This window comes from Ostrea edulis, chromosome 4 (assembly GCF_947568905.1).
Source record: "Ostrea edulis chromosome 4, xbOstEdul1.1, whole genome shotgun sequence".
Taxonomy (NCBI): Eukaryota; Metazoa; Mollusca; class Bivalvia; order Ostreida; family Ostreidae; genus Ostrea; species Ostrea edulis.
The window spans coordinates 60,536,085-60,558,922 of NC_079167.1; the positions used below are offsets into that span (position 1 = coordinate 60,536,085).

At 34.8% G+C, this 22,838-nt stretch overlaps 1 protein-coding gene across 5 annotated transcripts in view; it reads right to left on the bottom strand.

Moving 5' to 3' along the window:
- The window catches only part of LOC125669644 (receptor-type guanylate cyclase Gyc76C-like), a 51,131-nt gene that overhangs the window by 18,322 nt on the left and 9,971 nt on the right, over positions 1–22,838 (bottom strand). For 4 of the 5 annotated variants that reach the window (XM_048904327.2, XM_048904329.2, XM_048904330.2 and 1 more), the window contains exons 2-6: positions 19,528–20,144; positions 5,674–5,862; positions 4,700–4,820; positions 4,271–4,417; positions 509–705 (exon numbers count right to left, since the gene is read on the bottom strand). In XM_048904327.2, coding sequence (XP_048760284.2) covers positions 509–705; positions 4,271–4,417; positions 4,700–4,820; positions 5,674–5,862; positions 19,528–19,899 — 1,026 coding nt within the window. In that variant the 5' untranslated portion in view covers positions 19,900–20,144. Of the gene's footprint in view, positions 1–508; positions 706–4,270; positions 4,418–4,699; positions 4,821–5,673; positions 5,863–19,527; positions 20,145–20,863; positions 21,091–22,838 lie in introns of those variants that run through there. The other variant, XM_048904328.2, reaches the window with a different exon arrangement.

Sequence of the window (22,838 nt, forward strand, 5' to 3'; positions counted from 1 at the left end):
AGGGGGCGCAACCGCCCCCCCCCCCCCCCCCTAAATTTTTCAAATTTAAGGTAAATCGCTGTATCTTGTTTCGGAAAATGTTCTAAACGATAAAAGAAGCAATAATTTCTTCCACTCAAGGAGAAATAAATGACAAAATCCTTTGATTTCTTGAATTACTTTATTTGGAGAACTTAATTTTTTCCCAAAACCTCTTAAAATTTGGATCATTTTATTAATTTCACCTTAATAAATTGATAGAAAATAGTACAAATGACTTAATATGAGAAATATTTCAAGCCCCATAAAATCTGTAAAATCCATGAACTTCCGAGGGCTTCGCCCCCTGAACCCCCACCAGGGTTTCGCCCTGGACCCACTGCCTCGTAAAGTGGCGCCCCACGTAACCACAATTCCTGGATCCGCCCCTGGTTTTTAACCAAATACATAATTACTCAAAATCCCCAAGGAAAAAAATAGATTAGCGTATTTTTCGAATACGTAATATATCCACCAACAAATCACTTACTCGTTTCTCAATGGTCTTGTTGACCTTGAAAGGGGTCTGAAAACTGAAAGGTGGTTCTTCGAGATACTTGTTGACTATCCGTTTAAATTCTTCATATTCATCGTAGTTTGGGGGCGATTCCACGACCCCAATGAAATACTTGAAAGCTTCTAGCCTTTCTTTTGTCTGGTCCTTCCCTCTGTTTGTTTTTATCAGTTCTGCAAACACAGAGAAAATGAGAGATACATGTATGTAAGCATGCAATGAAACGAATCAATGGATAGAGACGATGGACATAGTGTGTCTAACTATTCCTGTGCTCCATCACATTTGCATAAAACATCATTTTATGACCAATTCGTCGCTGAGCTATTGGTACAATAATGTCCCTCTACGTTATTAAAGATTGGAACGGTCACCAGTCATGAACATTAGGGGGGAATGTAGTCTACACGATTAAGAAAGATATCCCGGTCATAGCATTCACAAAGAGGCGATTATTATGCTTTTATCGCAGCTAGTACGAGCTGGTATAAATGTGAACAGATACGTAACACTGTAAGTGAGCTAATATCATTTATATTCACTGAAAATAAATGACGAAGTAAACAAGAGGCTCACAGGCCTTATCGGTCACCTGAGTACTAGTGAAAATTTATCACTACTCCCAAGGGCTATGAAATCTAGAAGAAAAAAAACATCCTGATCTGAATATCTAAGATAAATTTTAACATTCGGCAAAAGTATAAAACAAGATGTGTTCTTACAACTTCAATGCCCTCATAAGTGCATACACGGATGAAAGGCTTCACATAATATAATAGGTGTATTAACATTAAAAGATATGACTAATTTGGACCCATCCTAGAGTCAAAACCCTGGGTTGTGAAATTCACCATTTTTTGTACATCTTTTCTGCTATTCCTTAGTCTGCATTTAGATCTAGATTTAGACAGTATCAGCAAACTTACACATAAACACTATATACTAAGTTTGGACCCACCCTGGGGTCAAAACCCCTACCCCAGGGATCATGAAATTTACAGTTTTGGTAGAAGCCTTCCTGCTTTACATCTTAATGCATTTAGTTTTTCTTAAACATGTGCGGTTCTAGAGAAGAAGATTCTTAAAAATTGGTCAAATTTGGGCAGTTTTTGCCCCGCTTTTAACGTCCCAGGGGTGCAGGAATCCTAAAATTTACAATTTATGTCCCTCTTTTCCCAAAGATGCCTCAAACCAAATTTGAAAAGAATTGGCATAGTAGTTATCAAGAAGAAGTTTAAAATGTCTATTGTTTACACATTTAATAACTGACCATTTTGGCCCCACCCTGATACCAAAACCCGTACCCCTGGGATCATCAAATTTACAATTTTGGTAAAGGACTACCTGTTTTTTCTAAATATCCATTTAGTTTCAATTTAGTACCAATAGTACTCAAGACGATGTTGTTTAAGTGTTTTACACATAAACACTATAAAGTAAGTTTGGCCCCGCCCTATGGTCAGAACCTCTACCCCGGGGATCATAAAATTTACAATTTTGGTAGAAGCCTTCCTGCTCTACATCACCATGCATTTAGTTTTTCTTAAACATGTGCGGCTCTAGAGAAGAAGATTTTTGAAAATTGGTCAATTTTGGGCAGTTTTGGCCCCGCTTCTAAGGCCCCAAGAGTGCAGGAATCCTGAAATATATAATTTATGTCCCCCTTGTTCCAAAGATGCTTCATACTAAATATGAAAAGAATTGGAGTGACAGTTATCAAGAAGAAGTTAAAAATGTCTATTGTTCACACGTTTAATAACTGACCATTTTGGCCCCACCCTGATACCAAAACCCCTACCCCGGGGATCATCAAATTTACAATTTTGGTAAAGGACTACCTGATCTTTTTAAATATCCATTTAGTTTCAATATAGCATCAACAGCACTAAAGATGTTATTTAAGTGTTTTACACATAAACACTATATCCAAAGTTTGGTCCGCCCTGGGATCAGAACGCCTACCCCGGGGATCATGAAAGTTACAGTTTTGGTAGAGACCTTCATGGTCTACATCACCACGCATTTAGGTTCTCTTACACATGTGCGGTTCTTGAGAAAAAGTAGTTTGCAATTTTGGGCAGTTTTTGCCCCGCCTCTAACGTCCCAGGGGTGCTAGAGTCCTGAAATTTACAACTTACGTCCCCCTTGTCCCAAAGATGCTTCATACCAAATATGAAAATAATTGGACTGGTAGTTATAAAAAAGAAGTTAAAAATGTTCAATTGTTAACTCACGACAGACGACAACCACTTGCAATAGGCCTAAAAATTGCATAAATAGATAAGTTGAACAAAGTGAATATTAACTAATGACTTAGAAATAGTTGACCAGAGATTTCACAAAACATTACAAATTATGATGGATATATATATATATCCAAAGTCTCTATTTTGTTATGTCAACGTTAGTTGCTATGCATTTTAATAAACACGACTGATGAAGGCTGGTGAAACGGCTGAAATATTTCGAAAAGTGTTTTAATGTTTATATATATATATATATATATATATATATATATATATATATATATATACAGTGAAAAAATGTATATGACTGATATAGTATAGTGGTAAAAGTCGAATTCTTCACATTTCCCGGATTATATATTGTTTATAGGTAAATCGATGTGGGCGCTAAAATTTCGGTGAATTAGTTCCTTCATCTCAAGTATCGGACGTAACGTGACTTTATTTTCAATCTACATGGAATGTCTTCCACCTGTGATTTTCACTAAAGCATTTTAATGAAAAACAGTTGTGTTTTATAAAAAAAAAACCAAAGAACATTACATTCTTCCTCTAATGACTTGGTTTTATAGTCATTTCATTGACAGTTCGCTAGATTACCCCCTTGAATAATAATGACTAATCAATGAAAAACAAACTTCTTTTTAAAAATCATCTCCATGTGCAATGTTATTCACATCATTGATGTATGCTTTGCAATACATTCAAACTAGCTGCAGTAAAATGTAGCTCTCTCCGATTTTTTTATTCTGACGTTTTCAGGAAAAGGCTACAATTCCTTAGGATCTTCGTAATCGTGCAAACTATTTTTATGAATAACCTGTAATAAGTTCTGTGTATTTGTCTCCAAAATTGTTTACACTAAAATGAATACCAGCTTCGCGCTTGGGCATGTCAAAAAAGGTGTTTTTCATTAAATATCACAAACAACTTGCAAAATTCTGCGTCTGCTCCGCCATGCTCTCGTAAGTGGATCTACTGAAAAACCAAAACATTGACATACAGCGCGTAAATACGTAGTTGTTTAACACGGACTCGACAGAGAAAGGAAAATCATATGGTACAGGAAAAAAATTACACTCGGCTGTTGGTCTTTCCAATACCGACGAAATCGCTTTTCCTCCATACTTGTACATTGATGTAAACACTACCTTATATGGCCATATGCAAATGAATTGACAACCGGAAGGTCAGCTTCAAACATGGCGAACGATATGAATCGAAAAAGTGGAATATATCGAAATTGTTGAAAACGGCAGAATAAAATCTCACAAATCGTAGGTTCTAAATATTCGTATATTGACTAAGAAATTTATAATATCAACTTTGTTTAAATAAAGAATTCCAGCAAATGTTCAGAATGGTCAAAAAAGTTGCGGGAGTGCACCATTACGGAAATTCTAAGGAGTTGTAGCACCCCACCCACCCCAAGAAAAAAATCGGAGAGGGTTACATTATTGCAGCTACATTCAAACATGCATTCATCAATTACCTTTAAGATATGCATCAGGAGTGATGGTGTCACTTTCCGATAGGCACACTCCAACAACAAAATACTCCCCCGTGTCCAAAAGTCCCAGTTCATACAAGTGGTCCATCAATCCTATGAACTCATAATACTGGGCCAGGACTACGTATACTGTAAATAGAGCAGAAAATAACAACACGTTAAGAGTATTTCAATGGAGGGTAGTTGTTTTTATTGACGCTTTTTCACAAGCCACTACAATCTTTAACACATGACGTTTATCTTATTAATTGTAAATTTGCAGAGTTCTAATATGTGCAAACCATCTTCTCAAAAATAAAACAATTTCATAACCTAATTTTTCAACTGATATTAAATCATTATTAGTTGACAATTTCGGAACTAGTCGTCCAAACTACACGCATTACACATTGGCTGTAATTTTTCACATACTTCTCGTGTCCACACGCGTTGAGGCCACTATACTGGTAAAGGGGTTTTCTGTCTCTCCGTGAAAATACGGGTAAATGTAACTTCTCTTGTAGGTAATTTTTATGCCTTCATCTCTCATCAGCTGTAATAATAACGTTATCAATAATTACGGAAGCGTATTACTGCCAAAAGAAAAATGTTTTGGCATGTACGTACGAGATATTAAGTCGGATGTACGACATATTAAGTCGTACGTTCGAAATAGCTGAGTTTGTACGACTTGAAGAAGTTGTACGTAAGAGATACAAAGTTGTACGTACTACATATTAAGTCGTACTTACGAAATAACAAAGTCGCACACACGAGATCATAACTCATAGGACTTAGTATTAAGTCTTACGAACGAAATAAGTCGTACCCACGAGATAACTAAGTCGTATGTACGAGATAACTTTACTATTATGTAAACCAACTATTTTTAATTGTAAACACATCTGCTTGAAACTTGCACACAAATACCGGATATCTCTCTCTCTCTGTGTGTGTGTGTGTGTGTGTGTGTGTGTGTGTGTATCTCATGTACCAATTTTATTCTTCAGAAATTATATGTAGTGCCATTGAATAGAACAACTTCCGTAAATAGTGTTTCTGCAACGCTCTTTTCATTTATAGAAATACAAACATTGATTACACTTTTCATGTGAAAATACGAAGTGGAATTTAGGTTTCAAGAAAAAGATCCATATTCGTGGTAATACGTGCGTGTTTCATTCATGATACGTTTCAGGGGATATTGATTGAATAAAATAATACACATGACGATATAGACACCATGATCATCAATTGAGATCTGAATTCAAAGAACCTAAAATAAGAACTAAGGATTCGAAACAAAAACTGGAAATATGACTAAAGGATAGAAACTTTTCTAAGAAAGGTGGTTTGATTAACTGGTATTGAAAATCAATTCGCTGATTTCCCGATATCACACTTACACTTTCAATGGTTGCCACGGTATCTGGTAAACCGTTTTCTTGATTCGCTGTGTGGATGAAAGTTATCTTTTCCCAATTGAACTTCTTTAAAATGCAGACGACACTTGCAGATATCTGTGACGCAGTTGGTTTCGTTCTGGCAAAGGTTGGATATTCAACTTTATTGCTGACGTCGTCTGCTGCACAAAACTGAAAACAATGTTAAAGGTGATTTTCATTGAATTTCAAAACTGGATATCATTTACCTGTTTTGATAAACTTGATATAGGTCTCTTTTCTATCAAAATCAACAAATAAAGACACCACGAAGGTCTGTAGTGCATAGCTTTAGACTGCAACAATTATTCAGCCGTGAAAATATTTGCCTGGAGAACCACTGTTCAGTGTTCATTACCATTCACCTTTTAGATGAACCGCTGATACTCATTTCTATAATAAATCTGTAACAAATTCAATATAACATATGTTGGGTCCCATAGGTAAATATATTAATAATTGGGTCTGCCGTCAGCGACTACATATGATATGTAACTTAAAATTGTACTTCAGCGAATTTTTTCCCCCCACAGAATACTGCCTCTCTATTACAAGCATGATTTTGTCTAATGAAGAAAAACTGCAGGTTTTGTATGCAAGAAGTTAAACTTACTATAACTTTTCGTTCGCTAGTTTTCCTTTCTCTGGTGTCATATTCTTGTTTTAATACAAGGCAATATCAGGATTAGGCATGGTAATCCGTACCATTGCACTCAGCTCATAATTATAACCCAATTAAGTTATTCGATGGTAACCCTAACTCTAATCCTGGCGCCCAGCATTTCCAATAACCTTATATATTCTAACCCCAAATGCCCCCTTCCCCCAAAATCCTGGCGTTTTGTCCATTAGCCCTAATCCTCAGCCTAATTCGGACTACAAATCTTAACCCTAGTCTTTATCTATAGAACTTAAGCTTGACATTTACCCTACCATAGCGCGTAACCCCGATCTTAGTGACAAGATTATCACTAAGGATTATCGCTACAGTTGTGAAACTGATTACAGTTAGAGAAGGTGGGGACAAATGACTGGTAAACTTCTTTTTTCACTTTCTTAATTTTTTGAATTTCTATAAATTATCTTAGACTAATCAAATTATCACCATTTACATCGTTATGATCTAAGGCAATATGAAGATCACGAACAGAGATCAATCTAATAAACCTTATAAAGAATAAACAACTGATTGTAGAGCAAAGATGGACACCTGGACACACCAGAGGTACATGTATGATCATGTGTTTAGAACGAGTAAGCACCACCAGGTGATCGGTCACTCGGCCGTGAACCATCTATCTCGACTATGTAAACGAAGTAATCTGTAGTCACAATCAGTAGGTCAATTGGTATGAAACACATCAGATAGGTGGTATTTGCGAATACGATCATTATAATGATTATAGAATTTGCGAAATGCTGATTTTAAACGAGATTTTTTAAACACTTGTAACATTAACTTGTTTTGTCAGTAGCTTTAAAAATTGGTCACACGCAAACAACCATAATCTCGCGTATCTAATCAGTTGAGAGACGTAAACACCATATGCAGTTGAGATAATGGAATATTGCTACGCAAATATGGGAAGTTGATGGTGACGAAGCTGAAGTCATCCCGTTTGTCATAAAGTTGAGTTGTTAATTTGCCGTTAAAACGTCTTTGTTATTATGAAGCAGAATGGAAGACTCTGCGATTCCCTTTACGAGTTCACTGAGCTATATCAAGCTGACATATGAATGAAAGTGAATTTGTTAACAGATAAAACATAGTCGATGTATCTAGATGTCAACTTGATGCAATAGCAAGAGATTGATTTCCTCTCATATAGAAGCTTTTGTATAAATTCTGCTTCATAATCTACACCATTAATCCTATCGCTGATTAAGCTCTGTAACCGACATATCTCTTAATGTTCATTCTTAAATTCGTGTAAATTTTAACACATCTTAACACTGTCCATCAGCATCCCCATTTTATGTTTGATTTTACAGTCGATGATTCGATAAATAATGTCTGCGAAGATCAGTGCTTAAGTCGACAAGTTTTCTTTGATAATTACTTTTAACGAATTCATTAACTCTGTACAAAATCTGATGAGACCCTATCTGCTTTATAGTTCTAGGAAGCGGAGGCATTGATTTAACTGCATTGTAGCGATTTCGTCTTCATTTCCTCTCATTGTTCTCTCACGCGACAGTGAATTATCAGCGAATAAATCTAAGTCAACACGAGAGACTGTCTGCATAGAACCAAAAATAATTTTGCTCCTACGATTGCTCCAGAGAGTTGATGTTTTCATCTTTAAAATTTGAAAGTAGAGCCAACATGAGTAAAGCTTATTTGAACTTTTCTCACGCCTTTTTATTGGTTAAATTTCTTTTTACATCTCTTACATTTTTGTACTTGCACATGAAAGACAAACACGAAAACTCAGACTATTTTTGAAGGAACGTGTTTCACTTTTGTCGGACACGGTTTGACCTCCAGGACATACCAAGTGACAGTGACTTAATGAAGCAATTTGGCTTGTGGAAAAGATATTACTTTTGTACAAAAAAGGGATTAAGAAAAGAAAAAAAATGAGATATTTTTGTGGTTCCATGCGTCGCTTTTGATTACGCATAGACATGCATCTCATAATATTCTACCATTGTAGACTGGTATGGTGAGCTAATATATACTATCAAAAACATGTTTTAAAAAACGTTATGCCATTAAACTAATCTTGTAAAATAGGCAAAGTCTAATGGGGAATATTGTCTGTAACAGGTTATCTTAGTGAACAAGTTTACATATAATGCTCTATATCGTATATTGTTACGGTGTTAATGGTATCTTGTTAGATGGGTAGAATTTTGAGGAAATATTGTTGATAATATGAAGATTTCAAAATCATGTAGCTGTAGCTTGTGGCCCCTTTTTATCATCCTTCTTTTCAAAGAAAAAAAATGATTTATCGATTATATTTCTTGGTAATAATTGAACACTGATGTATCCCCAGTAAGTGTACAACCCTTTTCCCCATGAATATTGGAATATAGTGGTAGAAAACTTAAGTTTTAAATGGTCACCCTAAACCTGAAAACTACAGAATCACTTCCAGAGGTCAATACAGGTAAATGAGGTAAAAAGGAAACGTATAATTTTGTAGATTTTTGTTGTATTTATTCTAATGATTTTCATCACCAGCACAACACTGTCCAATCTTGCCTTTCTTTATTACAAAAACGACTTATGATAGAAAAGGGAAATCTGGACAACATTGTGCTCAATATAAACAGAGGCTTTTTAAAAATTGGTCATTCAGTGAACATCAATAGAGATTTAACAAAAACAAACAAACGCTTTTTTCAAGACGGCATATCTCTTAATGTTATCGAACTTTTTTAGTAAAATAAAATGCAAAACCTCTGAGTTAAGGTATTGATGAACATCTTGGGGCATTGTAAATTGCATAATGCGAACTTTGATATTTGACTAAATCATCGGAGGCCATATGTCACAGCTAAAGTGGGGAGGTACTTTATTTTGCAGATATTGTCATTTTAAACATAACACGAGTAGCATATACCTCATAATGTAGGCTTTTGTTTCCATCATCATTTCTCATCTCTATGTCGGTAAATACTCCAAAAAATCTACAAATCGTCTTCTTGTTCGAAGATCATTTTTATGATAGGCGTATGATGATCTGCAGCGAAACTCAAAGCTAAGTAAGATGGTACTTCAGAATCATATGTAGTCCCCAGCAGAAAATAAAACGTGTTGTTAGCTATAGCTTGCGAAGAAACTCTCTAAGGAGACATGGTGGTCTCATATTGTCGAAAATGTTTAGATAATGGCATGAAATGACAGATACAATTGATGTTTTGTCGGCTTACGGTAACGAAGGTCTAATTTATCTCTTCAGTTTTTCTTCATTCAACGGACCGCTATAACTTTCATTCAATTTCTTGAAATCTAAAATTGGATCTTACCAGCAACTTTCGATTGCAATGGCGTGAATTTATTGGGTGGGATTTTTTTCTTTCTGTTGATTTTGGTTGTAATGTCTCGTGAAATCATGAGATATTGACATTAAAAACTTCAAATTTACTGACTGATTGGAAACAAATATGATACTGGCATAAATTGATCAATATGACCATATTTCGAAATATTTACATTTCCAATGTTCTGTACGAATTGTAATGATAGTTGTTTCCTCAGTGTGCGTTATAGTAGTGAACTCTTGATAAATATAGTACATGTATGTCTATATTAACGACTGGGAATTCCGACAGAAATGAAAATAGAATGTAAAGATAAGATTTGAAAATACATGAGGGTATGAACTGCAACGGTTCACGCCCACATACTTTGCATGAGGCGCTAATGCCGAGCGTCGCAGTTCATGACCTCATGTAATTTGAAAGGTGAGATTTATTTCTTGAATGACTCTATAATCATTGTAATTTGTTGTGAATGCTATTATCAACTATTTGTAGGAGTTTGAAAAAGAATGTTATTGAGAAAATGAAACATAGGTTATTAGAAGGAATAAATGAAAAAGTGAAGATAATGAACAATGATCAATCTCACAAATCCTTTTAAAAATACAAAATTAAGAGTATGGTAAACGCAGACCCCTGGATACACCAGAGGTGGGATTACTGTAGGTGTCTAGGAGGAGTAAGCACCCTCTGTTGACTGGTCACATTCTTCGTGAGCCCTCTATCTTGATCAGGTATACAGGGTAATCCGCAGTCAAAATTAGTTTGTAAAGAACGACCTAACAATTAGTACGAAACACGTCAGACAGCATTTGACCTAGTGATAGGTTGTATTTGCAAATTACATCAACAAATCTAATAAGAAAAAAATTAAAATACAAAACAAAAACATAAGTAAAGCGATTGTCAAAATAGGAGTTATTTCATTGAAGTATGCCTGATAGCGTACAAACTCTGCACAATTGTCACTGACAGATTCATTGGCCTAATTTTAGATAATCTCCGCTACTGTTAACACATTTACTACTTTTTCTCCGTTCATTAATCAGATTCTAATAGATCACGCTTTGAGTTAATCACGAATCCAAACTGTTAAACATCGATTTCGCTAACATTGAAGTACCACCACGTCAAATCAGAGATCATTGCAGAGTTATAGACCTGGTTATCCATTTTTTTGGTTTTTGGGGTGGTTTTTTTGTTGTTGTTTTTTTGTGGCTACATCAGTAGTTAGGATTACATTGATATTTCAATATTCAATGATTCCAGATCAAAACACACACACACACACACACACACACACACACACACACACACACATATATATATATATATATATAAACTCTTACAAGGGGTTATATATATATATATATATATATATATATATATATATATATATATATATATAAACTCTTACAAGGGGTTATAAGGTGCACACACTCTGCTAAACCTAGGGTAATGCATAAGAATAAAACGGACATCCTATTTCCGTGTTTCAGGTTTCACTCCGTAAGGATTAGTTTTATAAAGTATATATTGTATACTTGTGTATTTGAATTTCCTGTTTTCTTGTGTATTTCAACCTTCCGTTGTCTTGCATATTTGTGTGTTTGAACCTTTTGTTGTCTTGTATACTTTTGTGTCTGAACATTTTGTTGTCTGATATATTTGTGTGTTTGAACCTTTTGTTGTCTTTTATACGTGTGTATTTGAACTTTTTGTTGTCTTTTAAAATTGTGTATTTGAACCTGTTGTTGTATTGTATATTTGAACCTTTTGTTGTCTTTTATACGTGTGTGTTTGAACCTTTTGTTGTCTTTTATACGTGCTTGTTTGAACCTTTTGTTGTCTTTTATACATGTGCATTTGAACCTTTTGTTGTCTTTCATACGTGTGTGTTTGAACTTTTTATTGTCTTTTATACTTGTGTATTTGATCCTTTTGTTGTATTGTATATTTGAACCTTTTGTTGTCTTTTATACGTGTGTGTATGAACCTTTTTTTTTTTTTGTCTTTTATACTTGTGCATTTGAACTTTTGTTGTCTTTCATACGTGTGTGTTTGAACTTTTTGTTGTCTTTCATACTTGTGTGTTTGAACCTTTTGTTGTATTGTATATTTGAACCTTTTGTTGTCTTTCATATTTGTGTGTTTGAACTTTTTGTTGTCTTTTATACTTGTGTATTTGAACCTTTTGTTGTATTGTATATTTGAACCTTTTGTTGTCTTTTATACGTGTGTGTTTGTACCTTTTGTTGTCGTTTATACATGTGTGTTTGAACTTTTTGTTGTCTTTTATACTTGTGTGTTTGAACTTTTTGTTGTCTTTTATACTTGTGTATTTGAACCTTTTGTTGTATTGTATATTTGAACCTTTTGTTGTCTTTCATACGTGTGTGTTTGAACTTTTTGTTGTCTTTTATACTTGTGTGTTTGAACTTTTTGTTGTATTGTATATTTGAACCTTTTGTTGTCTTTCATACTTGTGTGTTTGAACTTTTTGTTGTCTTTTATACTTGTGTGTTTGAACTTCTTGCTACCATGTATACAGTTGAATCTTATGTTGCCTTCTCAGTTTTAGTAGTTTCTAGCGCTGTAACGTACGTATCATATAATCAGATGACATTATTCTGTATTCAATGAAAATATATTTCAAAGTTGACATACAAACAAAATCGTTTCCCAAAATTAGTAATTGATCACTAAATGTCATGACTGGTCTATAAAACGGACCGTAAACGATTCCCTCGGATATTCTCTAAACCTATTTCCGTGAATAACAGATTGAGTTTCTTAATAACTAATAAGTCCACACACTTTGTCAAAACAATACCTCTCTTAAGCTCTTCAAATCTGATCAAGTGATAATTACATTTCCGCTGCTTATAAATATGATCCGGTAAACCCCTTCAAGCACTGGTGGTAAGAATACAGCAGCTGACTATTGTATTTACACATTAATACCCGAAAGATGGATTTTGCATCCATCATCCAGGAGAAATGATAATACTTTCGGTGATTATTAGCAACCGAAAAAAAAATCCCTTTTCTCTATTCTTTATAAAGGGAGGAATCTTCTGAGACACAAAATGAAATATTTTATTAATCTTTTTCATTAAATGCAAATATTTTAGATTAAAAAATAATTTGCAGGAAGAAAATAAAACCAACACATCCATTGTGATTCTTAATTAAGCTATTTGTGCATGCATTTTCTTTAGTGGTGAAACAAGTGGGTCATGCACTCACTTTAATCTTTTTTTACTTGGAGTTGTAAGATTTAACGCTAAAATGGATTCTAGGGAATTTGAATTCATGGGGACTATATTTTCAGTGAAATCAACGACGTATCAAATATCACTTCATTCCGTTTTGAAGAATTCACCTTCAGCCAAACAGCAAGAAAAGATTTTCAAAACTAAGGAAATAAATGATACTGTCAAAAGTAACAGAAAATGGTAAACTTGCATTGTAATTGGGAAAATAATTGTCTTTCTTTTACGATCTGATACCCCTTCTTCATTATATATCAGTTTACTGCAGGGTGTTTTTTTTATATGGAAATAGTAAAAAAAAAAATCTATCTAGTTGAAATATGACAAAAATTACGATCAGTGTGCAGAAATTAAAAATATCAGGAGAAATTTGGTCTACCTTATATCTTATTGGTTGGTTTTACGTCCCCTCGAGAATTGTTCATTCATATTGCGACATCAAAATGCTGTACGTAAAGTGCTACGAATTTAGATTTTTGGGCGCTCAGTGCCGTTGGAATGAGGGGTCGTTAATGTGAAAAAGACTGTCGCGACATGGGACCCCCATTTTTAAGGTCTCGTCCGAAAGACCTGCGACTCTCACTTCTAAACGCCGAACGTTTGGCGAAAGAGCAATCACTATGTAATTCAAAGTCTCAGTTTTGATGCGGCTAAGCCACGAGCGGGGCTCGAACTCACGACCTCCCGACAACGAAGCAAAAGCTCATACCACTGAACCAGTGCAAAAGTTACCTTATATCTTCTTGAATTTGTCAATGTTTAACTGTTTATTCTGTTTTGCAAATAGACAGAAATGTGTTTATAGATGGCGTTGATGCAGCAAATTAGGACAACAGTTGTAATAAATCACGAGTATATACAATTTACGTCTGCTCTATTGGAGTTGCAATGTCGTTTGGTATGAAACGATTGTGGTCTTGACCTAACCTTGACACATGTTATAAACATATTCATTCTGTTGTTGTTGTATATAAGATTTCACATCTCAATGCATCCAATAAATATCAAGTGAATCCATCCTTCAAGGAATCATCCAAAAATATATAGAATTTCCCTTACTGATGAAAACTATCTCATGAAAATTGCATTTCAGTGATTACATACTTGGTTTATATCGGTGCTTCCATTTCAAAGAAAGCAACTGTCAATTATTTGAGTATGGGGAAATAACGTACATTCGGTTAAAAACACGAATTTGGTAATAATTTGGGGGAAAATACATGTTCATTCCAACAGTCAAACTTATTTCTACAATTAATCCCTACCTTAAAATTTATGTGCACCTATGAAAACCTTTCTAGTTAAAGGGAAGGGTGAATTATGAAAAAAGAAAGATTTGTCAAAGATGATAATTGTGCTATTTCATGATAAGAAAAAATAATATGATTATTTACATCAATTATTAGATATTATTATTCCTCTAAAGAAATGCTTGTTTATAAATTCAGTTTCCAGTTTCATATGATAAGAAAATTATGGTCATTATGAAAATTGATACATTTTCCATTTTAGCATAAGGAATTTTAACCTTTTATCTAAAAGTAACAAAATATTCGTTTAGTTTTTGTTTTGAGTGATAAACAATGTAAAAATAATATTTTCAAAATGTACATAAAGTTTGATTAAGATATTAAGGCATCTATCTTATTTCATTTTTTTTTTCTCATTATCATTATTAACTTTGTGGACAGTTGAAAAATTCTGAATGTTTTCATATTCGACTAGCGGAAATTCGCATTAACTTCTTATTGCATTTAAACTTCAATAATAGATTTTGGTCAGCATTGAAGACAAAAAAGTTCCATTAAATAAAATTAGTGGTGATTTTTTTTTAAAAATTCCCCAATGTATTGCTAACACCATCAATTTACATCTAACGACTATGTTCTTATTAGCAACATTCAATGATGATACTTAAGAAACTCTTTGATCTTGCCATTTAAGTAGTTGACTAACATCCTTCTTAGTACAAAGGTGACAAAGGCTAACCATGACTGAAGTTAATGGATAATTTCATGTACAGTGACTGTTGGTTTGATGATGTCATTATCAAACTATAGACGTAAATGGTGATGTTAGGTCTCATGTCTGTTTGATATTTAGATCTAAGTTCTGATTCCATTCATACAACACAGATGTTTTCTCAAAATGTTTTTATAAATCAAATAACACCCAAGGTTTTTGCCTTTGATGTACTGATAGCTATATATTTCCTCATGAATGCGTTACAGTCGAACAATACGCGTATGAATCTTGATAAATATAGTCCGTCTATTTTAATGGCTGGTGATTCCAAAAGGCATGAAAGTAGAATCTAAATATAAAAAATAAGTGCTTCATGAAATGTGCCGGTGTGGAGCGTAGCAATCCATACCCTCATTTATTTGCAGAATTGAAATTTTATAAACCAAGATGATTTTGTTATGATACTTGTACATGTAAGTAGTTTTTTATTGGTTAATTCTTCGATTGATTTATTGCATATTGCTTAACGTGCCTCTCGAGAATCTTTCACGCATATGGAGACCTCACCATTGCCGATGAAGGGCTGCAATGTTTAGGCCTATGCTCAGCGCTTATGGCCATTGAACAGGGAGGGATCTTTATCGGGTTTTGACGGTCTTATCCGAAGGACTGCCCCATCAGTCACCTCTTACGACAAGCAAGGTGTACTGGGGACCTACAAAATGTATTCTAACCGGGATCCCCACGGGAACTTAAATCTTCGAAATGAAAGCATGAGTAAGATGCAATTCACCATACACTGCAGGTAAAAATCGTCATGCAGCAACATCGAAATAAAAGAAATGTATGCAATGATTCTAGCATTGTTTAAGAAAAACATAACTGAAACTTTAACTTTGTAACAGTATGAATTATTTGATATACGTGTACTAAATAATGAAATATATCACGGACAATCACTAATTAGTGGAATCCTGACGTATACACCAAACAAAGAAGACTATGGGCACAAAGGTGAGCTTATTCAAGTTGGGTGACAAACTTTTTATTGTATGCATACTTTTTGGTAATGTTTATGTTTAATTTAAACTATATTTTATTCACAAAGTGAATGGGATCGGGCAGCAGGCATAGCCTATTTAAGCCCTGTTTATGTTGTATTTTTTGGTTGTGTTTTACAGCTACGTTTTGTAACAGGGGAGGTTACCTGGACACCATACAAGGGTTTATATACCGATTGTTAGGCCGTTCTTGGCACACTGATTTTGATTACGAATAACTCCGTTTACCTGATCAAGATATGGGGCTCACGGCGGGTGTGACCGATCGACAGGGGATGCTTATTCCTCCTAGGCACCTGATCCCACATCTGGTATATCCAGGGGTCTGTGTTTGCCCAACTCTCTATTGCTTATAGGAGCTATGAAATTGATCACTGTTCGTTATCTTCGCCTTTCATATCAGACACTTACAAGTGCTGTTTTTACTGTCTGGACCTCCACTTAGTAATCGGATAAAAATGAAAATATTCACACAATACTCGTGTTATGTTTTGTTGGATTTGCTGTAGGGACTTAACAAATTCACCAGTACATATATTGTTCGTCCGTCTATCCGTCTGTCAGTATTTTCTTTGGCACGCGATAATTTTCATAAATGTTATACAGAATACTTGGATTGGGCAGAAGAAGACCCCTTTCGATTTTCAGATTTATCGTCTTTACAGAGTTCTGGGTAATATTTGTGAGAAGTTTCTGTATATTAATTGAAGATATCAGGCTTAGTTACTTTCTTAACGCGAGTTTCATTGGGAAAATTTCCAATTATCTCTTACTCCCAGATCGTATCAGACATTGTTGTAAGGAGTTCCCGACTCCCGACTTTTCTTACCCGACTTCTGTGGAGGGTGATTATTTGAAACTTCAACTTTCCCCCGGGTCATATCAAAGAAATGTATGAATAGTCTGTGACGGAGATGTCAAAATCTTATCCTCACAAAAGACCGTCAAAACATCTCGAAAATTGTGTCAGTCCATACTAAAGTTTATTTCAGACCATTATTCGAAACTGTCGGACTGACACGTCACTGTATGTTTCCAATATGGACATCGATTTATAATTCAAAGACTCGCTTCAGAAATGTCTCACATAATTACATGTATCTTATCCCTTATAAATTTTTTTTAGCAAAGTGGCAGGAATAAAGGTTTATTTTTGTTAGAAAGACAGTGTTTCTTTCTTCTCTCTCTCTCTCTTTAGAAAGACAGTATTTTCAAGATGCATTCCTTTTGAGTTAACAGATTACGAACTATGATTCCATCAGGCATTTTACAAGCTTCGTGAGATGTTCACCATTAAGGTTTGAATACATGAGTGTATGAGATATGCCGGCATGAAGCATTGAAGTCCATACCCTCATGTATTTTCAAAAATAAAATTCATTTTTTCATATTTACATTCTACTTTCATTTCTGGTGGGATTTCCAACCGTAAAACTAGAAGTACTATATTTATCAAGATCTATAAGCGCATTATTCACAACTGCAAAGCATTCATGTGGAAATGGCTATAATTACAATCTGCAAAGATTTCAAGGACAAACACATTGGAAATGTAAATATTACGGAATATGCGACGTTTTAAATTACACATTGTGTGTATTTGGCAGTGTTAAACATTATAGTAAATTTACATTAATATTCATATGGCGGGTGCTCTAATCGCTGTCCGCAATTTAATATTTATCGGCTTCGTCTTTACAGATCGTTAAAGATGATAGCACTTCCTATATACAGTACAAATCTAATGATATATAACTATAGAATCTAAAGGGAATGTTCAGTCCCTCTGTCTATTTTCCCGTCCGTTAACACTTTCTATGGCTCGCAATAACTTGGGTTTCCTTGGGAAAATTTTCAAACAATTTACACATAGGGACCTAATGCTTGGAGTAGACAGACCTCTATTGATTCGCGGGGTCCTTTTTAACTTGTCAGTTTTCTAGTTTTATGGTTGTTTCCAACAAATTTTCTCACACGATTATTTGATTTAATGATGGTGTTTGGTGTATCTAATCGTAATTTCAGGAAAAAACTATGAATTATTCCCTGATAAAAAGTAATTTTCATTCTGGACGTTCTAAACTCGCTTCTGATTATGAAAATATTTAACTGACTGTAAACTGCTCCCATTTTCAGTTTGATGACAAAGAATCATTTCGTCTGTGATGACAAGCAACTGTTGACGTTTGGTTTTATGGTGGTCGGTGTGTTGTTGGTTTTTTTTTGGGGGGGGGGGGGGGGTCTTTGGGCCATTTTATTTCTTTTCTTTTAACTGATAAAGGATCTATTTTTTACAAAAAAGCATACAATGTACCACCAACACGATCACGATTCAAGCAATGAAGAACAATATTCTTATGCTTACTTTCACTCTTTGGTAGGCAATGCAAGTATATAGCCAAGTATAATATACTGAACGATTTTCTTCGAGTGGCAACATTGTTCGATTTTTTCCCCCAAATGACTGAGAGCATCTTAAACGAAAATAAAAATGTTGCGTAACGTTTAAGTAAAATATCAACAGGACCTGGAAGTGACCTGGAAGTGACAACAGTTCACAACATCGGAAAAAAAGTATATTTGGTTTTTCTTCCTTTCAGTTTTTCCCTTTTCCCCTCATGAATCTTTCCTATGAAGATCCGGGTTAGAATAGGTCCCCGGTACCCCTTGTTTGTCGTAAGAGGCGACTAAATGAGGTGGTCCAGGTGTGGCACGATAAAAATCCCTCCCTGCTCAAAGGCCGTAAGTGCCGAGCATAGGCCTAAATTTTGCAGTCCATCAACGGCAATGAGTGAAAAGGTCTCGAGAGTGACGTTAAACAATATTCAATCAATCAATCAATCTTAATGAATTTTCTTTTAAGTTTGAAATACATGTACTCCCCATGATTCTCCACATCAGAAAAGATATTCAGAGGATGAAACGATGCGACACTCGGGGTCACATACATGTACACAACACAAGTCAAACGCCCCATAGTGTAGTGAACTAAAGATCTTATTTCATACGACGACACTGGCGTCACTAACTACATATACACTGTACATATATACAAGCTTTGTTTAACACGTAAATTAATATTATATCAACTATGTACATATGTAAGTAGTGTTTGTGTGCAACACTGCAGTGAACTGAAACGAATAATACTTTGCTCATGTCAAATGTCAGGGAATAGTGTTCCTAATTAGGTATTCGTATCCTCCTTCTTCCTCGCCTATACTCACCACCACCATCATCATCATCACTTGATTGAAATTAATTAACCCAGTACCTCCCTGATTTTTATAAACCTCTTTTTTTTTCAATTTTCCCGGATAGGGTCTTGCTTAAAACAATATTTTACTTTTTTTAAATGTCTACAGCCGCTATAATTACCATGAGGACTTGTTTTGCATAAGCCCAAATTAGAACGAGCAATTAAGTTGGATTAGAAATTGGAGAGGTCGTCAAGTAGTTTGAAGTGTTGTGTCACTTCTCAACACGTGCAACTTTGAATGTAATGTAGTATAAAATTTACTTACATAGGATATCATGGGCAAATCAAAAGCAGCAGCTATTCTTCCCTCGTGGATGCAGGTTTCCTGGGGTCCTATGTATACCGAAATGTTTTTATCTATCAATTCCACGGTTTCTCTGATGCTGTAAATCTCTTGTGAGTAGGTCTCAGCCACGACGAATTCCAGGGTGTGATTTGGAAGAACACCCGTGTCATTATTAATTTGGTCCCTAGCGTAAGTTATCGCCCCTGAAATCCTCTGGCCGTGACGACTATTAAATCCAAAGTTTTCTTTAGCTCTGGACCCAGTAATGTATCCAATACGGATAACATTATTGAGATCTGAAGCTCTGAGAAAACCAACAAAATACAGGATAAATAGACACACACTCTCCATTGCCTTCCAGTAGTGCACTGTGCAGTCAGTATCTAGTGAAATTTCTGTACAAATAATGTAGTGTTGACGGAAAAGTCTTCTCGTGAATACAATTTCACTTTGGTATCAGTTGAACTACCTCGTCTTGTTAGCAGCAGCATTGTTCATTGATGACTGTTGTGTGAAATTGAAAACGTAAGAACACACTATTTTTGTAAAATGATTCCGGTCATAGTTGTTATGGGTTTTTAGCCGGGACATCTCGTCTGGAAAAGATAAAATCTGTCACTGATGAAAAATGATAACCCGATAAGCTTTTGATAGATTGCAAGAGGAGACGCGTCAATAAGGACAAAACTGGAGACTCAATTTGCATATTAATGCCACAGAAACAATTACATTTGCAGTATAAGGATGCAAGCACATAACAAAACTAGGGTCAAGTTCATGTCAATGTAGTTTTAGGGCTATACAGATGAGGAAGTGTATTGTAAACTGAACATTGTGGTTAAAATACCGGAACATAGTGTTGCTTATTTGTGTCACTTAATTCTGTAGAAGACGATCTAGTTTACGTTGTAGGGAAACTTTATACGAATATTAGGAAGAGAGTGATTGGATTTTTGGCCAAATTATTTCAATTTTCTCGCAATCACATTTTCCGCTCAGCTGTTTTATGTACAATCACAGCCTCACGGCAACTCATCGGGTATGACGTGTCCAATTTAGCAATATCACACCAAATATATATGTAAATATCTAGAAGCAAACTTGAATTGGTCAACTTTTCCCTTACAGGGTACATATTTTGACGCAAGTTGCATAATTGGAAACAAGGAAGTAAACATGAATAAGATACAAACATTTCTTGTTATGATTCGCACAGTTGCCTAGTACATGTACTACGTTTGGAGCTATCTATGGGGGCTCGTGATTTTTCAAGATTCAAAGGAAGTAGATTTGTAAGCAAAACTTATTTACGTACCTAACTTTACGCAGCCCTAAGGACTTATCTATCCCGCAGACTAAACAGGCACATTGTTAGAACATCCGTTTTCAAATTCTTTTAAAGCACAAGTGAACACAAAATGCGTGTTTCTCCGTTGACATGTTCTTCCGTTCACCGTCGGTCGTCTTAATCAATGAATTGGATGATTATGGCTAAAGGGGGGGGGGGGTTGCTACTTGTACGATGGTATTTACAAACTTTTATTATTGTTTTCGTATACCCATTTCTCAAATGTATAATGATTAAGCTTATTCAGGCTTTCACATTTTGACGGCTTTATGCAAATGCGATCACTTCGTATACACTTTAATTTGAAATGCAAGTTAAGTGGCAAAATAGAGTGCGGAACCTTTCGGACCATTTCCAGGCTAACTTAAGGAACCATTATGGCCTACAAATGAATGAAATAAATTCCACAAGGTTGAATTAATGGAAAAAATGCATTATTTTTGTATGCACTTAAAATAAAGTCTAAATCGTTATGTTTGCCAGAGACATATATCTTGGGATTGCAAGAAAATTGGAAAATGCAACTGTTAAATGGCGACAACCAATCTCTATCTCATTCCATGAAAGCTAATGCTGGTTTACCTTAACATGCCGCCATTGTGACGTTCTTTGTCAATTTGTGTTTATTTTATTATGTGTAGCATTCTTACAATTTCAAAAAAACATGTTCGTCTTAAAAACTTACAGAAACCATTTTTTGCAAAATATTGATTCACAATCATAAATATTTCATTGAAATGGTTTGTTGCGATTATGTTACAAAAATGAAACTTTCACTTGATGGTAGTCTATTCGTCTGATGGTATTGTCAGAACTGCATTATTAAACACTCTACAACACAAATTGTATTTTATGCTTTTAGAAAAACAGTTTATTCATGAGACAGATATACTGTATCATTCCATATTTAGAATTTTAAAAAGGCGATATCGACATGTCTCATTGATGTGTCAAAACAACGACCGAAAAAAAAAAAATATTGGCAAAACTCTGCAAAAAATGGCAACAGTTTTATTTGGTGAATGCCTGTTGAACAAAGAATTTCTATTTGAAGGTTGCAGGTTGATTTTCATTCCATTGGTCACAGCATTGCATACTTTTCTTAATTCATGTAGTGGATTGTATCTTTAAGCAAAGGGAAACTTTAAACAGAATTTTCGTATATAATCCTATGTACTAGATTAAACTTCTGAAGTAGCTCTGCCCTGAACTCATGAGTCAAGGTGTGAACGAACTAGATTCTACACTACATCTGGATGCTTGCACACATCTTAATTGTAACCTAGTGATACTTGAGAAGAACAATTTTAAAAGACTGTTCCTATACATTTATAACGTAATAATTCAGACCCATGGAGTGGTCTTGTCTTGACCACAAGGGTTATCTTTAAGAAATGTAAATCTCCATTAGACCGGGAAGTTTTATGGGAGAATTTTAACAGCTCAATCCTATTTTTACTTTAGCTTAACGATGCCCCCCCCCCCTCCTTGTGCGGCTCGCGTTCATTTTGCATTGCTTGAATCCCTTTTATCCAAGAAGGTTCTGTGTAAAGTTTGACTGAAATTGGCATAATAGTTTTTTGAGAAAATGACAGTATGAATAAACAATACTAAACATTATCAGAAACTCACTTAAGCCTTCGGCTCAGGTAAACTTATTTGAAAATAGAATAAAATTTCAAACTTAATTCATTTGTAGTAGCAAATAATCGTATCAGAGGTAAATGGTTCTGAATTGCCTCAGCTTCTTTCCAGTCTCACATCTTCGTCAATAACACTCCACGTTCTATCTGTATCAAAATGCAAGTTAGTTGCTTACCACTATGATTTTCAATTTGGCGTTTAAAATGAAATACTATTTTCAAAATATGACTGTCTAGAGACAGAATGGAGAAATGAAAACCATTGCTACCTGGTTTGTTGGAATTAGGGGTATACTCAT